Genomic DNA, 19,222 nt, shown 5'->3' on the forward strand with positions numbered 1-19,222 from the left:
TTTGCGTCAGAATCCAAACATCCTCAGTCCACTGTGCGAACTAGGTAGTAGGTTCGCTTTGAATATTACTCCAATGAGTCAGAATATATTGTATCAAGAGAGTAGGGAAGAAGAAGGTACCAGACCTCTAGACATGATTGAAAATATGGTAGTACAGACAACTCAGATGAAGAGATTAGCAAGAAATTACTTGTACTAAGCTAGGAATTCAGTAAAAAAAGCTAAAATTACAGTCAGATATGGTTTTTCCTTTCTACTTTGAAATTCATAGAAAGCTAAAGAGGCACAGAAAGAGTCATGAGTCCATCTGTGTGAACAGAAAGCTGACTTTGGCATATGTCATTGTCATATGACTAGAAATTTTCCTTCTGTGAACCGGTCCAAAATCTGACAGGTTCTTATCCTGCATCAGGAAAGAACATTGATCAAAGTATAAACCCTGATTATCATGTAAGGGATTTGATAATCAACATGTTTTCAGATAAGAAATGTGTTATGTATAATTGAAAGAAAAAAAGAACAGAAAACTGAAATATTACTTTTCAACACTTTTCTCCATCTACTTTCCCTGTTTTCATACAAGCAAGATATGACATATGAGTCAAGTGATAACAGTCAAGTTGTATAATGAAAATACTATGAAGGGCTGGATGTTTATTTACATAACAGTCATTACCAGTTGTGTGCTTGATAAAGATATAGATATTGATTGTGATAATGATTAATGATGATGGTGATTCTTGGTCACCTTGTTGGAGAACTAGAAACAAGGCAGATCAATGAGTTAAGACTTCCTGCACACATGTTTTAGGAACAAAACATTTTATATACAGCAAACTTCCCACTGCCCACTGGCAACCGAAAGAATACTGTTTACATATTTCCTCTGATGCTTCCCGTGTATGTATCCCAAAACACCAACAGTGTTTTGGATGGTAGCGACAGCAGCACCATCTTCTCAAAACATGGCCCTGATTGTTCCCATGTGGAGAGGGACTGCACTAGTTTACAGGATATGTGATAGATGAGTCATAACATTCTATCTCTTATAAACTAAATAGACCATAATGATAAATCTGGCATAGCTCAATCAAAGGCAGACCTTCTCCTACAACTTGTAAAGTATCAATATGAGTAACGCTATCAATGGCATAAAAGAGGTCTTGTGTTGTATCTGCTTCAGAAGTCTCTAATGTGAAGTGATAGCACAATCAATTCTATATGCAAGGCTTATCTCAAAATTGGCATTCCAAACAGATCAGCTACATTCCCAAAGTAATGGAAGTGAGCAACTGGATATCCTTTCATTCTATTCATCAGGAGGCCTTGAAAGTAGTAATAGTCATTCAAATAAAGAATATCCCAGTTTAAGTTTAAGCTCCTTGATGATCCTTCACAAGTTCTACAATTTGCCACAGACATGTATCTACATAATGTGTGTCACAATCCATATTAATACACTACCTAACCACACAAATCATACTGAAAGTTACATTTTTATCCATACAATCTTTCTTGCAAAACTACCTTCATTCAAGAATGATGAAAAGGAAGAGAGAAAACAAGAGGCATGTAGGCAAGTAACAAATTACATGCATGTATATGACATCACACCCTTTAACCTGCCTACAGTCAGAAACAATCTATAATCCTTATGGTGTGCAATCCACAGATCCACACAGAAATATATTTCTTTACCTGGTGTAGTTGGAGAAACAGCAGGTAGAGTAGCACAGCCTGTCCGCTATCTGTTCCCTTCAAGGGGGTGTGTAAGGAGGTTTCAAGGAGCACAAGAGGGTCTTACAGGGTTTGTCAGACACTGACAAGAGATATTTTTAAGACCTGTTGAATGCCAATCCAACTAGATTGCCATGACGTTCACATGACGGAGTTGCTAAGGAATAATTTTTCAAAAATAATAATGTAGTTGACCAGATTTTTTCTGTTTAGCCCCTTATCTATGATCATCATCCTGAGGTTGCACAAATATTTGACCCCAGAAAAACTTCAAAAAGTGTTTCTAATTATTGATCTGTCCTACCCACATAACTTTCCTGAGGAGGTGGTGAAAGGGTGTGACTGACTGCTTTGCACCAGCAACTTTAACCTTCACCCTACCATTATACTGGGCATGGTACTGATCCCGGTCTCCCATATTTGTTGCCCTCTTCTCTCTTGCCTACTTCTTCTTCTTGCCTTCTTCTTCTTTATGGTGCAAGATAGGAACAGTAAATTGAGTAATCAGAAACAGGCCATCTAGGCAAGGGACCTCACTCTAGGTGGGGCTGGTTATATGGTTACCCTGCTGTGGGCTCACCCATGGATCATACTTCTTCTGGATAGGCAAAAACATAGATGTGTATGTGTATTGGCTATTGTATGATTTAGTAGCTTTATACTTTAGATGTAACGTTGAAGTGAGATATTAGCAATGCGTGCCCAAATTTAGATCAGTTGTAAAAAGTAGATTTTACTCATGATCCACTCAAAGCTGTGACAAAATTTTGTCCTAAGCCAAGAAGCTAGGCTTGAGTTGTTTGTTTGAAATAAAGATTATTGCTAACATTGACTTTTCCGATAAGTGCATAATGACAATCCTGTAACCTGAGAAAAACTGTCATCATAATTCCTATGCCTTAAGATACAGTAAGAAATGTGCACATTACTACCCTAGACAGGTATCTACATGTACTAATGATGAGAAGATAGTAAACTAAGCCAGGTTAAAGTGACATTGATTTAAATTTACAGCCCAAATGGGACATTTCTACCCAGTCATACAGATGAGCAAATCAAAGACAGACAAATCCATCCACCCACCTAAAATTCCTAAGGGCTGACTCATACGGCCATTGAATTTGACCCTGTCGTAAGTGATATGGAGGAGACGTGTTTGAGCTTAACTTTTATGTTAATGATTAAAGAGTGCTAATGAATGGTTTTACCTTTTATTTACCTTTTGTAAAATTGACCCAGAAGTACACCTGAACCTCCAGCACTCTATGGGTGTTGTACATCACCAATTTCATACTGGCACATAACTGCAATAGATTAAATCAGTCGTGAATCCCACCACTTGTTTGTGTCAAGTCAGGCTTCAAAAGGCTCAAACCATTTGAGCAAGATGTCATTTTGAAGAGCAAACACCAGGGCCATTTCCAGCACCTGTAATTTGCTTGTTGGGATGGATGGAAATTTTACCCTTTCCGTCCCAAAGATCTAAATTTCATTTTATGCACTTTCATATGCTGAAAATGACATATTTAGCAACTAAAATGAACACCATGAGCTCCCAAACAATGAGTGGGATGGAAACAAATTTAAAGCTGGAGAGAGCCCTGAAAAACGCTGTATGAAAGCAATTGTGTAAACAGCAGAGATATACTGTATCACTATCAGGCCTTGCAGGTGTTTCACTTGATCCTCACATATCCCCTGCATAATGACAGAACCACAGGGTCTTGGGCCAGCTGGCTGGCTAACTTCATTTCACAGATCATCAACGTTGAAGTGAAATCTTCCACCAAGTGACCAGAAGTACTGGACACAAAACTTAATCCTCTACTTTAACATTGCTCAAAGAAACAACAATGACAGGCCATAAACAAAGTCATTTACAGCTTTCTTCCTGCTTTATAAGTTAAATAAACTAAATGTTCCAGTTGACCTTGGAGCCCAGTGTCACAGAGATCAGTCATGTTCATCCCTACAAAGGGGACAACTCAAGTTCACATGGCAGCATGGAAAACTTCTGTTTTAAACAATTTGAGATTTTTTCCCCAAACTTAATTTGATGGGAGGAGACATGGTCCTCCTTTGGGAACCGGGCCAATCTGTTTTCAATCCCCCTACTATTTACATTGCTGGTTTTACTAAAACCTGGAAAATAGATTTTCCATGGTATTCTATCCTTCACAAAATCACAAAAAGATTTAAACATTAAATCACACTTCTGCCATGTGTGATATAACATTACTCCTCAAAGGACCAAAAATCTTTCACTTTGGTGTTCATGAAGTCAATACATTTCCCCTTTTATGTTTAATTTATGTATGAAGCCTTCATTTTGGTAGGATATCTACCACCTGGCTCAGACCACATGTACAGTGGAGAATGAAGGAGGAGAGTTGAGTAGGGTAGAGTAGAGTAGAGTATAGAAGAGAAGAGCCATTGACCAAGTAGGAGCAGCACCAATGTGTTTCTGGTTGTAATTATGAGAGGTAGCAATTATCTTGACTTGAGGAGAAAAAAATGACCTGCGATATAGAGATAGACCAATGACTATGATTTATATGAAAGTGTAGGCCTGCATGAAAAGAAATATCATTTAATGACACCTTGAGAGGAATACATTTGCAGTTTAATCCTTTCCACCAGGTAGTAAAATACTGATGGCTCTCTAGCCTGGTAACCATACCATCAGGAGCTCATCGCTATCTCTGCGGTGCTGGTAGCTGGGAGTGTAGCCCTCCTGCCAAGTTCATTTATAGTGCTGAATTTTTACAGGGTTGGGTTAGGTGATGTGAGGGAAACAGGCCCATGCTAAGCAGAATGGGGCGGGTAAATGGCTCTCAGGCCGTAGTCTAATGTGTTACTGTTAGAGTAGGAGATTGGGAATGCCTATTAAAGAAAAAGCCGGGAACTTCTCCCGATAAGAAAGTCTCTGATAGTCCTTCAGGAAGGACAGCTGAAATATTAGAAAAACTGTATATTGAGTTAGAGCCTTTGTCAAAGTAAATTGTAATACAGTATTGGTGAAAGGTCCTCATCTGGCCCTCATCTAAATGTGGCCCTTTTACCATGAAACTTAACCATGAGAAATTCAATTGCTCATGTCATGAGTTTTCCTGCATCCAACAATACAAAAATGGATCAATACTTCAGCTCCCACATTTGCATACACCTAAACTTACATTCTTTCGCATCAGTATAAATTGTCAGAATCCATGAAATGGCAGAAGCCCCAGATTTATAGCTGGGAGCTGGCAGGGTTGGGCGGGGCTCTCTGAGCCCAGCTGTGAAGGTGACCCAGTAGGAGGGGGCAGGTCAGGAAGAGGCTGGCACCCCAGGTTCCATACCTCCAGTCACGCCAGCAGGACATGTCAACACCACTTCCAAGAAATCAATTCAGTTCATAAATCAAAGTCATCAATCTGCTGCAATGATTCTATCTTTTCCTCACTTTTTGTCTTTGGTTCAAATTTCATGCTGAAGAACCAATTACCAGAGTACTTATAACCTTGAAAATTTATCTTTTCGGGGTCCAGGAGTAACATCAGTTGCCATCCCTTCACCTATCTATTATTTGAAGTAGAGTATTTGTCGTCAGGCCTCCACCAGAGCAACAAAAGGTAGACATCATTAGATCCTAGGCCAGTTCCAGTCAAAAGTGCCAGAATGTGCAGGCAATTCTACTTTGGGCACTCCAGATCCTTGGTGTGTTAATTGCATGAACAAGTCAAGAGCAGAAAGCATTCAGAAATCTTTGCAACAAATCCACAGTGTTTTCTCGGCTTGAACTTGACAGGACCCACCACACCAGAATAAACTGAAGAATGTCAGCTTTACGGCCCAACATGACCGTGTGATCTCCTGTTTTCATCTCACCTAGTTGGTACCCAGGGTTCTCGTACTGTGAAACACATCACCCAGTCGGGTTGGATTCCTGAACCCTGACAATGAGAGTCAGTATCACAGAGCACTTCACTGGTAATTGGATGGGAGGGAAGGCAAAATGTATCTACCAGATCAGCCCATGGGCCTCTTTCTGGATAGCAGTAACCAGGTGATCACCAGTACATACATTTAAAAGGCTAACATTTACTTTATTTGATCTAATGATGATCATTCTAATTCATAGGAATTAATATTGAATCTTTACACAACAAAAGATTGCTACCTTTGGGGAGGTTTCAAGGCACTGTCTCTTCTCTAGCCTGGTATGTCAGATCTTTGAAGTCATTTAACTGAAGAGCTGAGCTGTTTTATCCATAAATCTCCTTAAAGTAGTGGTGGAGATTCCAGCACTATTATACACACCTGAGGACAGGTGGAAAGTTTCCATTAAAACATCTGACTTTTCCATCAATACAGAGTCCAGGATGCTGGACTTTATCAACTTTCATAAAGCATATATGATGATCTAAGCAAATTATGTAAGATAGCTGTACTTTGAGCATTTTGTACACAAAAACTCCCTGAGATAATCAATCAGCTAAAGAGTAAATCTGGTTACTTAAAGGTGGATACGACATGGAAACATTTCTTGAATCTATTCAATAAAATTTGCTATACAAAGTTTAGCTGTTTTCAAAACTGAGGGAAATTTTAAACTAACAGCTTTCTTTTTTAAATCCGGAAGAGACTTGGTAGTTATGTGGTTTCTTATCTCCACACTGTCTATCCAAAAATGAAAACAAGCCTTACGTGGAATTTTAAAGAAGGCTTAAGTGATCCAGGCTCAAGTCAAAGTTTTCCTAACAAAGTAGCTTGGCTGCTTGCTTCTTTCAGGGACAACACGTTTGTTTGTGTTGAAGAGCATTGTTGGATAGGACATGTCCAGGGCATATCCTATATGGCTTACACAGCACACACATCTCTGGTTAAATACTTCTTAATCTGTTTGTTTGCTTTTGTCATTTTTTTCAACCTAAATTGGGTTGAAAAAAGTAGGTATCAATCAGGTAAAATTAATAAGATATTGCATGATGAAAAACTTCTTTAAGTAGCTTAAATAATTTTTTCATCATGCAATATCTTATGCATTTGACAGCTGCATTGCACTATGACATCATGAAGAGGTGACAAGGATTAAGCAATATTGTATGCACATGATAGAAATATATTAATCCGCTTCATGAGTATTATTGGCATTAGTAGTACATTGTTTGTGCCAGATGGTACTTGCACAGAGGTATGTTGGGAACTTTGAAACTCTCATTTTTACTCCTATCTATCATCGATTACTACTAAGAGGCCACAAAATACTTGTCTATAGAATGAGAGGGAGATATCAAACCTAATCATACAACTTTCACATTAAGACTACAGACACAGTCGTTAGACTCAACTGAGCATCTCACCAGACAGAGATGTGATAACATCTCATTTGGAGTAAAAGCTGTTATGATTGGAATGTGTTAGGGTAAAGGTCAGGTTATGAGATACTAATGTCCATCAAGTAGAAGCCAGGTCAGTCTGTATGTCTGCAAATGAGACAGATAAACAACAAAAAATACATTGTGAGGATAATGGTTTAGGCCTAGGATACCATTGACTAATTTTGCATTCACAATATAGAATACTCCAGTAGGGTACAAAATTCTGCAGATGTAACCTTTTGACCCGATGAAGTGACTTGCTCCAGCTCACTACACAGTGAGCTCTTCAGTTCGGGAGTCCAGACTGAAGAGAAAACATGCTCCTAAGCCCACTACATAATCCTTTCCAAGAACACCCATGCTGATATCAGATCATGTTCACTGGTATCCTGACTGTAGGTGGTACAAGTCATTCTCCTGTCACACAAGGGAAGAATTCTTCGTGGGGAATGTCAGAACAGACTGCCAAGTTACGAAGAGTAAGACTCCCGCCAGGATTTTTTTATTCAGTCTTAGTTGGTCTAAATATTTATACTGAGTATCAGACAGTCTGTATTTGTGCCAGAATGTTTTGGTGATCAATCTGGATATATTCTTTCACTTCTGCAAACCTTTGTATTTGGATTGTAGAAAGTTAAAAACAGCACAAGACATTCCTGACTGAGGGACACATTGTGGGACCTGGTGAACTGAGGACAACTGGGATTATTCATGCCTCCTTGCAGGATAATAAAGAATTGCAGTTTGTGTAAGGCACGGTCTAGACACCGTTTTCCCCGATATCTGCTAGCCAACAACCTCTCGCCGACAGCTTTTTTTCAGTGTCTAGATGGAACTGCAATATTGCCATAAAGATATCGGCAGAATTTCTCTCGAAAGGTCCGGAGGATTCGCCCGATAGCTTAACAGGGGTCCCCGATAGCTTAGCAGGGTCCCTGACAACTTCCGCACGCGTGTAGATGCATCCCGACATGACTACAAGCGCCACGGGTGTCCCGCAGCCAACGTTCCAGATCCCTCCCGACATGTCCACAGATATAGGTAAAAACTGTGTCTAGATTGGGCCTAAGCCATTCAATCTGCTCACCATCAGATGGAAGCTAATGTAATACATTCCACTTTACACAAACAAGGAAAATTGGAGGCTTGCCGATAAAGACAAGGGCAAGTTATACCATTTTCAGAAATCAGCACATCTAACATTTCCATTTCAAGGTCATGGTGAAAATGACAATTTTGACCTTCTGATCACAAGATCTTGTGGTAGAACTAGGAAATATTGATATAAATAATGATAGATACTTTTGAAAAATTGGACTGTTCAGTACCTTAAGAAATGACTGTATCCTCAGTGATTATGGACAAAGATTTTGGCAGTAAGCAAAAACAATTCCTAACGGTAAAAAATACCTATCGTCCAAGATGAAGTAACATCCGAAAAAATTGGTTGTGAACTTTTGATCTTAGTTGAAAACCAGGTCCTTAATTGGAGCTTCAATTGATACAAGTTGTAACATCATGCACATGTGTATCCACTCAGTATTGATGACTCTGATTTTATTGCTATATTGGGCTGTAAATAAAACTAATGTTGGAGTTACAGCTGGCTGGAAAAACTCTCTTTATACCACTTTACAGCTTGACGTCAGGCGGGATCACGGAACACCATACATGATGTATCAGGATTTCCAGTAATTGGCCTCATTAGCAACAAAGACGTCATTTGAACTTTGCAAAAGCAATCTGCAATCCATCTGTCACCTGTTTTACAGTCTCCCTCCATGGTATGACGTCATACAGGGCAAGGATCAAAGAAATCAACCTTCTGTGAAATCACCAGTAAAGCGATTTTAGCTTTTAGAAGAAACAGTGATAAAGGGCAAACAAAATGACATCAACAGATATTGCCAGATGTGGCCGAAGTGTCCTCTTGTTTTCCAACCAATTCATGTGGAAAGAAGCATCAATAAATTGCCCAAAAAGTGGAGTATTGGTGTATTCATTATATTTGCTAACTTATTTCTTTCGCTTTCTTGTTAATACACAGTCTAGGTTCTGATAATCTGTCTTTTTTTTCTGAATGGTGGCTGCACTGATGACATCGATATCCTTTAGTGGCAGACAATAATGATACACCTGCACATACTGTGAACATGAAAAGAATTGGCACTGATTGTATGGGAGTGATAGCTAAAGGAAGTATTTGGAAGGTGTTACATTTTAGCATGAGGCTTTAGAAAAAAACGAAATGTCAAAAAATTGTGCTGATGTTTCCATCCAACCCCCTCCTGTGTGAGTGTTCCTTGTCTACACCATCATGCCAATAGCACACAATGGTATGCATACAAATCCATTATTTGGGGGTTGTCCTTGGTGCTGAATGTCTTTCACATCAGCTTGGAAGCTTACTAACTACAGAAACCCATGGAATAAGATACCATTAGCACACTCATGCCAAGTACAGTGAGCTTCAGTAAAATACATCAGTGAAGATAATGTACCACATTGTCACGCTTTGAAATGGGTCATTTTGGAGAAATATCACAATACTCCCAAACAGGGTATTAGATGCCTGTTGCAGGACATTAAAAGAGTGATACAAATCACATTTATTGTATGGAATAAAAGCCATATACTGCAATCAATGCACCGTATCATGCTGTACATTGGACACAACGGCACCACAAATACTTTCCATTTATCATCATCAGGGTAGCTCATGGTCAATGCAGCCACAGAATACAAAATCAAACTGTATTCAATTACTCTGTATCCTGGCTCATTCTGTCTTCACTACAGACTACTAAATTCAGAACATTAGCATGACAGTTGCTCAATTGTAATCAACAACACAGTCAACAAATCTATGTGATACTTTTTTTTTCAAATAATTATATTTTTGCTTAAAATATGTTTAAAAAGTGGATGAACTACTTATGAATTTTGTGAGGAATTATCCATAAAATTTCCTTTCAATCTGATTAGTTTCTGCCAATAAGTAATATCATCTCCTCTATCCAAATTAGTTTACCATGGGTTTTGTAGTTTTGATTATGGTACATTTAACAATGTCGACATACATATTCATAGCAACAGGAAGCAATCCAGCTCCTAATTGAATGTTGACATGTCCCAGGTTCCTTTCAAAGTTGTATTAATCCTCCATTTACCATCATCAACAGTGAACCAGTTTGCCTGATGAAAATCTGTCTTCGTAGTTTCATGTTCCAAAGTTTTGTGTTCCAAAGTATTCAATTCAAAGTTCATTGGCGACACAACGGATGAAAAGTGATAGCTGTCAACAGTACAAACAAACATAAGAATGAAATCAAGATGTTCATTCAATTACCCTGTATGCATTATAGGCTGAAAAATAATTATGCATAACTAACTTTGTGATACGTTTGTGAAGGTTAGACATCCAGGTAAGCAATATTCAAATACAATTGAATCTCTACAACTGGATAAAAAAAGATATTTACTTCCGGACGTTTCGAGTGACATCCATCACTCTTCTTCAGCGTTACTAGCTATAAACTAGCTAACTATCCTTACTGCAGGACATGCCCTCTCCAGGTGGAGGTGATATTCCTAATCATTTTGGTTTCTCACAAGTCAAATCAAATCTCAGCTAGCTAGGATGGACAGAGTGGACATATTTGTGAAGCTGGAGTCCTTCCAGAAAAGAAACTATTAGTGGAAAACATTTAAGTGGGGTGGTATATATGTACTAATGTGGTGCATCACAGAAATGAAACAACAGCATTTTTCTGAGGATAAATGTCAACATCACATTAATCTAACCTCTTCTGGGAAAGAGCAATTTCATGCATAATTTGACAGGTAACTATGGAGAAAAAGTAGGCCAAAACCTCCATTTTACATAACTGATGGCTACGATTTGGTGTTGTCAGCAAACAGTCATTCTCCCCACACTTTTTCTGTATGACTCTGCCACAGTACAGGGACATTCTCAACTTCTTATACTCTAGTATCATCATGCAAATTGTCCTGGATATTACCAATAAAAATAAGTCTTTCATAGACAGATAAGCACAGCAACTTGCCATATGCATCAAGAACAGGCTGTTTTCATTAATCTCAACCAAAACACATGATTGATAAAGGATACAAGTTAACAAAACTGAATAATTTGACATTGCTGGGGACTTAGATTCTACATCAATAGTGGAAACAAAACACCCAAAGACTTACAATCTGGCAGTATCTCATTTTCACAGCTAAAAATGAAACAAAACATCCTTACCTTTGGTATCTCGGCAGCCTCTACCTGCCTGGTCCTAATGGATTTGACATGTCCGTCCTTTCCTCAAAGGATGTCATACAGGAAATGGGAATCAAAGCCTCAGCAACAGGAAGTCCGCCTCCTTTGCATCTCAAGCATCAAAGATGACCTAAAATGTCTAAGATCCTTTCTTCAAACACATTTTTAACTTTAAAAAAATAAAAACAATCAACCTGCCTGAGCAAGCTTTTCTGAACAGTCCAGCAAGTGTTCAGCCACCACGCGAATCCACAGCAAACATATTAGGAGTTACGACAACGCCGGAGTGCATACAATCTGTCCATAATGTCTGTCACATTAGTCCAGCAGCCAAAACCAGCCCCAAATTCAAAGTGTTCCTCAGAATGTTTCCAAAAGCTGAAACAATCTGTTAAAGGGTTCTTCCATTTGGTATGTCAGCAGGGGTTGCAGGGGATGTGGGGATGGTACACAAGATGTTTGGCTGGTGGGGAAGAGACAACATCATGTATGGACATTACAAATGAAGATATCAAAATCAAACAGGGGGATCATGATCAGTGTGGAGTATTGCAGTAATTAAGACTCAACTACAATAGAGAAAAATAGATATAGAAACACAATCTTTCTTGACATCTGTAATTTAAATACATGGCATTATTTTCATGAAGATCAAAGCCTATTCTTCATTGCAATTTTCTTTGTCATAATAGTACATGCTTTTCTGTAATCAAATTGAAACAAAAATACTACATTAACAACGTTGATACTGTTTTTCCTTTCTAATACAAAAAGACAAGTTGAACATTTTGTGACAACTGCGGGACTGTATTGAATGAATATCCTGGTGTGTTTACAACAATTTTTTCAGGTTTCAGATGTTGATAGCTAACCTTATGATTCCACTTTGGCTGAATGTTTTTTTTCTATTCTCAATGTAAGCCTACACAATGACAAGACAGATGAGACAATACCGAAGGAAACTGAGAATTTATACGATCAATTTCCCACCAGGGACTTATTAATTTATTCTTCCTATTCATATCAATTTGCAGGAATCAATGATGTGCAGGAACACCAGCTGTAGCGCTGCCAGCCCGTCCGCTTCCGCCCACCCAGACGGAATTAAAATCTACAGAACCTGCAGGACTGACTCACGGCACTTTTCATTACGCTTTACAGCAGGCCGCAGCAAGGTGATAATGTGTTTGCTGTTTTACTTTCAGTGTCCTAGAGAATTGCACTTGTTTCATGGTTGCTGCTCTGACTCTAGGGTGAGAGAACCATGTTACATGTACCCAGTCCACCAGACCCACAGGTAGTGGTGCAGGCTGTGAATGAATTTAATCTCCAGGGAGATCTACCTGTGGCATAAGGAGATAGCTGGCCAAGGAGTGTTGGGGCTCAGAACACTCGTTGGCCAGCTAAACTCCTTATAGATCTGCCACTGGTAGATCTGCCTGGAGATTATGTGAATACAGGTGCAGGCAGCACAGGCTGATTGAGTTCTTATGGCCTGTTTTGCAACTGGCCTTGGGAGGACACACATAATATGTAGGCATGGACACTATAATGTCATTCAGTGGGACGTTTTCTGACTCGTGGCTCTCTGTCAAAGTGTAATTCTAACACTTGCTATTTTTTAATGTTTACATACTGAAATACACATAACACAATTTCACACAATTGAGAGGCCACCATTCTGAAGAAAATGTAAAATATGGAACTGCCACCATTTTGTTGGCACAATATCATCACTCCACAGCAATAAACCACATTGGCCGGTCCAGCCTACAGTCCTTGAAGTACGATCTCTCATGTAAATGGTCTATATGGTGCCACATTCTGAATTAGATGTCACCAAGTTCAAAGGAGCTCTGGAAGCCACTGAAGCTCTGGTAGAAGTGGAGAGACAATCACACTGGTCCCATACTTTGTCATCGTTATTGGTGGAAAAATCCAATCACTACAAAATTGTCTGGATGAAAAGTAGTCTTGTTCTGCAAGGTCACCAAATAGATGCTTCCACACAATTTGATACCCTTGTTTGATGTTTGTGAATACATTTGATCTCTCGGAAGTGAGAGATGGAAATTGAACATTTTAAAACAATCTCAAGCCAAGGGCTAGCTCATTTGATTTCTATAGTCACAGTCTCTTCAGGTATGGGATACCTTTCATCATCTTAAACCACCCTACATAGCTTTTACATTAGTAATACCTTCACACGGTGCAATTTATGTGTTTTAGTGACGAGTCCTAAATCAGTTCAGGTACAGTCTCATAATGTTTTGTGGCCTTGGCAGCGAACAAAATCAGTTTAGGAAATAGGAATATTTTTCTTCCTTATACCTGCTAAACTAGATAACACAGACCCATCACAAATCATTACAACTCTCAATGAATTGCTCAAAGGTTTATGTGATCATGTCTTCAGCACCAAGGACATAACCTGATTACCACAAGGTCCTACAGATTTAATCATAGACTAATGAAGGGGACCTCATGTTTTCCTTGAATGTTTGGTTCTATTTAGAGGTTTATTCATTCAAGAATGCAAACTATTGCATAATTTTATACACAATGACAATGAACTTTCTGAAAAATGAGAGACCATACAATCAGATCAAAATCAGCTTTCAACTCTGTCATTGTACCAAACGTGCATTTTAAAGTCTTATGTTGACAATTTTTATTTGGTATAAAGTTATATACATATTTGATTTACAGTGTAGTAATGTAGTGATTAAAACCGATTGGTAGATATGGTAGTTTGCAGTGGTTTGTTGGTGGTGGAATCAAAAGCAATATTGAAGAGTAGCATTGACAAATTTATCTCATCCTGTAAATCATTTTCAAGCTACAGATTGGTACAATATCTACACTTAAGTGCCAATTTAGAGAGTTTTTAAATGCTACTTTGAATGGGCTAAACTAGTGCAACAGATGTTCACAATTAAAACAGGGTCATCCGGCAGCCCCTCCACTGGGAATAAGATCAGTGATGAGAGGCAATCGGCTGCACCACTGAGTAATTCAATTGGTATCACCGTAATCGATTTCCAGTCCCTACAATGTCAAACAAGCGTCAAGGGAAGCTTTCTTCAAATTTATCCCTGAGGAACTAAAATGCATTTGAATATTTGTAATAGATCTGGGTCAATGATTGACCTCTTGTTTTTGCTCATCAACAACTGGCAGAAAATCAATTTGAACAGTATTGGTTAATATTTCCAAGTGTCCCTGTTTGTAGTGCATACTCCATATGTTATTGGATAACATCTATCAAATAAATAATACTTCATCATTAACTAGTGCCCAGACTGGCTAGGGACCATCTTTTATTGACAAACCTCTTTTATTCTTAGATGGGTGTACATATTGAAACTACCTTGGTAATGGAAGTTAGGACTGCACAATACACTTGTAATGTTCCTTCACAGGTTGTATTTATTATTTATGGTTGAAAGGCCAGAAGTATGCTCATTATACCTTTTCTGGATTCTAAAATGAGTCTCTGTCTTTGTGATAACAAAAGATTGCTACATTATTAGTACATGCCGTTCTAGACATACATGTATACACCAGACTTCAAAGTATGACAGGATTTTTTTTGCCATTTTATGCGGACACTAGCCTGGAGTCCAGCCTTCTCTGCTTTGGTCCGCTCTCGAAGGTTGCTACAAGAGTGGACCAAAGCGAACAAGGCTGGACTCAAGGCTAGCTGACACAGGAGTGAGATAATTTCAATCCTCTGCAACCTGGGTGGCTGGAATTGCTCTAATTTGGAGCCAAAGTTTGCAAGGGAAAACATTGATTAATTCTAGACATTAATGAATGACACATTAATCCTCCATGCCCTGTGGTGTAGAACAGAGCCTCAGAGGATCCACAAGTCACTCAGCACAAATCACTTATTGATCCTCACAGTGGGCTCACCCAGTGCCACCTGATCATGTGTGGGATGATTATAGTTTAGCCGCACAGCATGGGACAATACTTTCCAAAAATCAATGGCTAATTTGCGGAACACTTTCAAACATACCAGCTTAACTAACAACAACTTGGTTTCAATAGGATGGGTACATGCAATAAGCATGAATATAAATGGGTACTGTTATTTGTGTTAGAAAGTAACAGGGGCTTTTGTATGTTATTTAATATGTCTGGCTGGAAACAGAATGTGAAATTGGTCGGTCCTATAAAAATTCTTGCTGATGGCAGCAACACTTTGCGTGTGTGTGTATGGTACATTGGTAGGTCTGGTTGATTTGGGTTTTCTAGTAGCTATCCTTTTTTTGTCTTCTGTTCTGGACATGACTTTTAGGTGGCAGATGCAACGTAGCTTTTGGGTCAGGGAAAATGTGGTATAAATTTGGTCTTGTTTCGGAACTGCATGCAGAGGCAGGGGTATTGTGGGGACTTTAGAAGAGGATAACTCAAGAAATGACAAAGGGATTTTCAAAGATAGAGATGCACAAATGAAACCATAACTTAAAATTCACATTTCCCAATTCCACAATTGGAGTTTCATACTCGACACATTTCTAAAGGCTTCAAATATTTTAGGCAGATATGAGATCTCTGAACTCTATAATGCAGAGGAAATACAACTCTATGCAAAAGTTTTCCAGGAAGCCCTGAAAGGCATGCTAAAAGCATCTGCAGTATCAAGCATCAAATATCGTCCATCAGGTAATAAAATGGTACAATTGGCAGGGCATTTTGCAACATCAAAGACATGAATTGATAGCACTTTTCACGTCCAAACCACAATATATGTAACGCATTTCCACTGATGTACATTGAGGTCAATGCTCTATGACTCCTTTTATTTTACAGGAGGTCACCAGTGTTAACTATCCTTTAGGGAGGATCAGGATGCCATGCGTGAAAGGAATACAACAGGGCCAATAAGCCAGTTGATAAATGGGTGACTCCAAAGGACACAAAAATGGCTACCCACGGTCACTGCTTCACGGCTGAGAACGGGGCGTACCCATAGTACATTGCAGACTGATGAAGAATTAAAGGTAGATGCTAAATAACACATGAAGACTGTTCAAAATGTATTATAAGTAAATAATTACATTTTACGGAAAAGTTACAAAGAAAATTTGGCATACTATACTCAGTGACTGTGTGCCTTTCATCAAAGCCTGGGATATTGACATGTATTGGTATTTGAAATCAGACTAAGATATACAAATCCTGACACATGTTTTATCAACCTTTATTGAGCATATGCATTGACAAAGAAACTCATACGATAAAAGAGGTCATGCAATCAGACCACTGCAGTAATTCATATGCCTTTTACTAATAACTCAGGTCATTCAATTCCTGTTGATCAGTTCTTGCATGTCTAGTCAAGGAAAACTGTTACATACTAGTAGTAACAAAGTATAATAGGCCTATTTCCTTTTTGGATATAACATATCTGGTTAGCTGTTTTCCTGTCTTGCCATCAAATTCTAAAAAACTAGCAGATTAGACAATCCATGACTAAGGTGAGTAAGGGTGCATAACAACACTTTTGTCTACACGGTGGCTACACTAGTCATTTTGTGCATACATGTACTATTCACATGTTTACAAAGTGCACTGACTTGACTTCATTAAAAAAATTATTCTATAGCGCTATTTTCAACTCCAACTAACTAAGCTCAACAACCAATGTGCATACCTTACGCCTTATAAAATTTTTGTGAAGAGGAGCAAGGGTCCCAAGTGCCATTAATTAACAGTTTTTACTACATACTATTGTACCATTTTAGCAATAGACAAGCTGTTGAATCAAACCAATGCTACAAGAAAAAGAGATTTCGAGTTCTAGACTGTATGGAAAATGCGTGTTCATTTCATCTTAACTTAAGACTTGTCTCTCTGCCTTCTTTCATCCCTTTCCCTGTGACTGGACCTATTTCTGTCACTCCTTCCCCTCTCATGTTCATCCTCACTATCAGTATCATGCCTTCTTCTCTTCCTACTAGTGTCATGCTCTGGGACCTTTTCCCTGTGGTAACCATGTCCCCTTGTTGAATCCCTGTTCTTACCCTGTTTGTGGTCTATTTCGTCCCTTTCTCTTCTGCGACTATCAACATGACGTGTCCTCCTTGGTTCTGTGTCTTCATGATGCTTCCTCTTGAGCCCGTCGTCTCTTCCTTGGTCCCTTCTCTTCTCTGCACGTCTCCGTGAGTGTTGATCTTCCTCATCCGTTGAGCTGTCATGCCTCTGTCTTTTTCCTTCTCCTCTTCCTTTCCACCTGGCCTCTGATTCTGATTCAGAGGATGATTCTGAGGATGAGTCATGTCTTTTCTTCTTCTCTTTCTTTTTCTTCCTCTTCTTTTTGGACTTCTTTTTCATCTTCTTCTTCTTCTTTGAGCTTTCCTCTTCCGTGTTTGGCATAGCCCCAGTATCCGTAGGGTCTGTCCGTTTGTGAGTGAACAGCATCATGCCATGCTTCTCTGCATCCCTGTCCTCCAGCGTTGCTGTGGACATGGCAGCTCGTGAGGCTCCAAAACCAAGGCCCTTCTCTCTCTCAATGTCTGTCGGGTTCCTCTCTGACTGACCTCTCTTAAACACTTCAGACATTTCTTCCTTGGTAAGCCCTGCTGAGGTTTTTTTTATAACTTTGTGGCCGAGAGCAGCCATCATGGCTTCCTCTTCAGCTCTTTTGATGGCCTCTAATTCAGATTTTTCTGCTGCTCCACTGGCCTTCTTGTCCTTGGCATACCATGTTAGGTCCTTGCCTTTCTGCCAGCGGCCGACTGGTGCCATGACAGAATGGCCCAAGTAGTTTTCTCTGTACTTGTCTGACTTGACCTCATCCCAGGTGAACTGGTCAGCCCCGCCCCGATTTCCTCCTCGTGATGGATGGAACATTTTTGCTGTCACTTTATTTTTAGTTTAACACTTATAACATCTGTAGTTTACTTAAATGAAAAAGGATCTGAGAGTACAGACAGCACTATAAAATCTACTCTGCAAACTCTTTCTTAATGGATCTTATTCTGCAAAGGCTGCTAAAACGTTCTCCCTCAACATTCTATTAAACACTGCCAGCTTCTGATGTGGTTTTGAGGTCCCCATAACCAAGGTTTTTAAGGTCTTCCTTTGCCATCAGGTTCTTTTTCATTCTGCATTCCAGATAGTCCTTGGACTCCACTCTGCATTTGGTATTCTCTCCAAGATTGTCTCTTAAACACCTCATGTACTTCCTCATGAACTCCTTACACTCACCACCATGATCCAGAGGGAATGAACCCTTCTCGGGCGGAGAGACTTTGAAAGAACGTGCTCCTCCTGGCGATCCGAACGACATTGATGAGTGCACTTTAGAAGATCCTGTCAGCAAACCCTATCTATCTAAGTACAACTATTCTCCACACAGATTCAACAGTTTTGCAATGACACTCGATGACTCTGATGAGTTGCTACCTTCTATCAGGTCCTCTTCACCCTAAGCAGGTAATGCTTCACTCTCCCGTCAGAGCTACGACCTGAAACCCACCTGCAGAAAAACATTCCCATTACTTCAAATGTTCAATGTAGTGTTGTCTCAAGTTCTCAACACAACACACTGTCACATTGGCAGACAATTTAAATCATTTGCATGATTGAATCTAGAACATCAGATTGCTCTGGATCTCTTGGCATAACTCAACAATTTAGACCTGTCCAGCATTGACATGAAAAATGCTTTATACCAACAAACTGCTAGGTGTCTCTTTTTCACATGGCCAGGCATGGACTCATGTCCTAGCGCCATAGGGTGGTGGTGGTGAAGAACTTTTAGATGGACTTAATTTTCCTATATTACCACAGCAGATGGTACCTGTCTGTCAGTCCCTAAACC

At 39.3% G+C, this 19,222-nt stretch overlaps 1 protein-coding gene across 1 annotated transcript in view; it reads right to left on the minus strand.

Annotated features, from left to right (window-relative positions):
* Positions 1-16,579: 16,579 nt before the first annotated feature.
* Positions 16,580-19,222, minus strand: part of LOC118413022 (multiple myeloma tumor-associated protein 2 homolog) — a 3,625-nt gene continuing 982 nt past the window's right edge. Inside the window, exon 2 of the mRNA XM_035816148.1 lies at positions 16,580-18,877. Within this exon, the coding sequence (XP_035672041.1) occupies positions 17,236-18,249 (1,014 nt within the window). The 5' untranslated portion in view covers positions 18,250-18,877 and the 3' untranslated portion in view covers positions 16,580-17,235. The remainder of the gene's footprint in view (positions 18,878-19,222) is intronic.

Source organism: Branchiostoma floridae, chromosome 4 (genome assembly GCF_000003815.2).
Source record: "Branchiostoma floridae strain S238N-H82 chromosome 4, Bfl_VNyyK, whole genome shotgun sequence".
In the NCBI taxonomy this organism is placed as follows: domain Eukaryota; kingdom Metazoa; phylum Chordata; class Leptocardii; order Amphioxiformes; family Branchiostomatidae; genus Branchiostoma; species Branchiostoma floridae.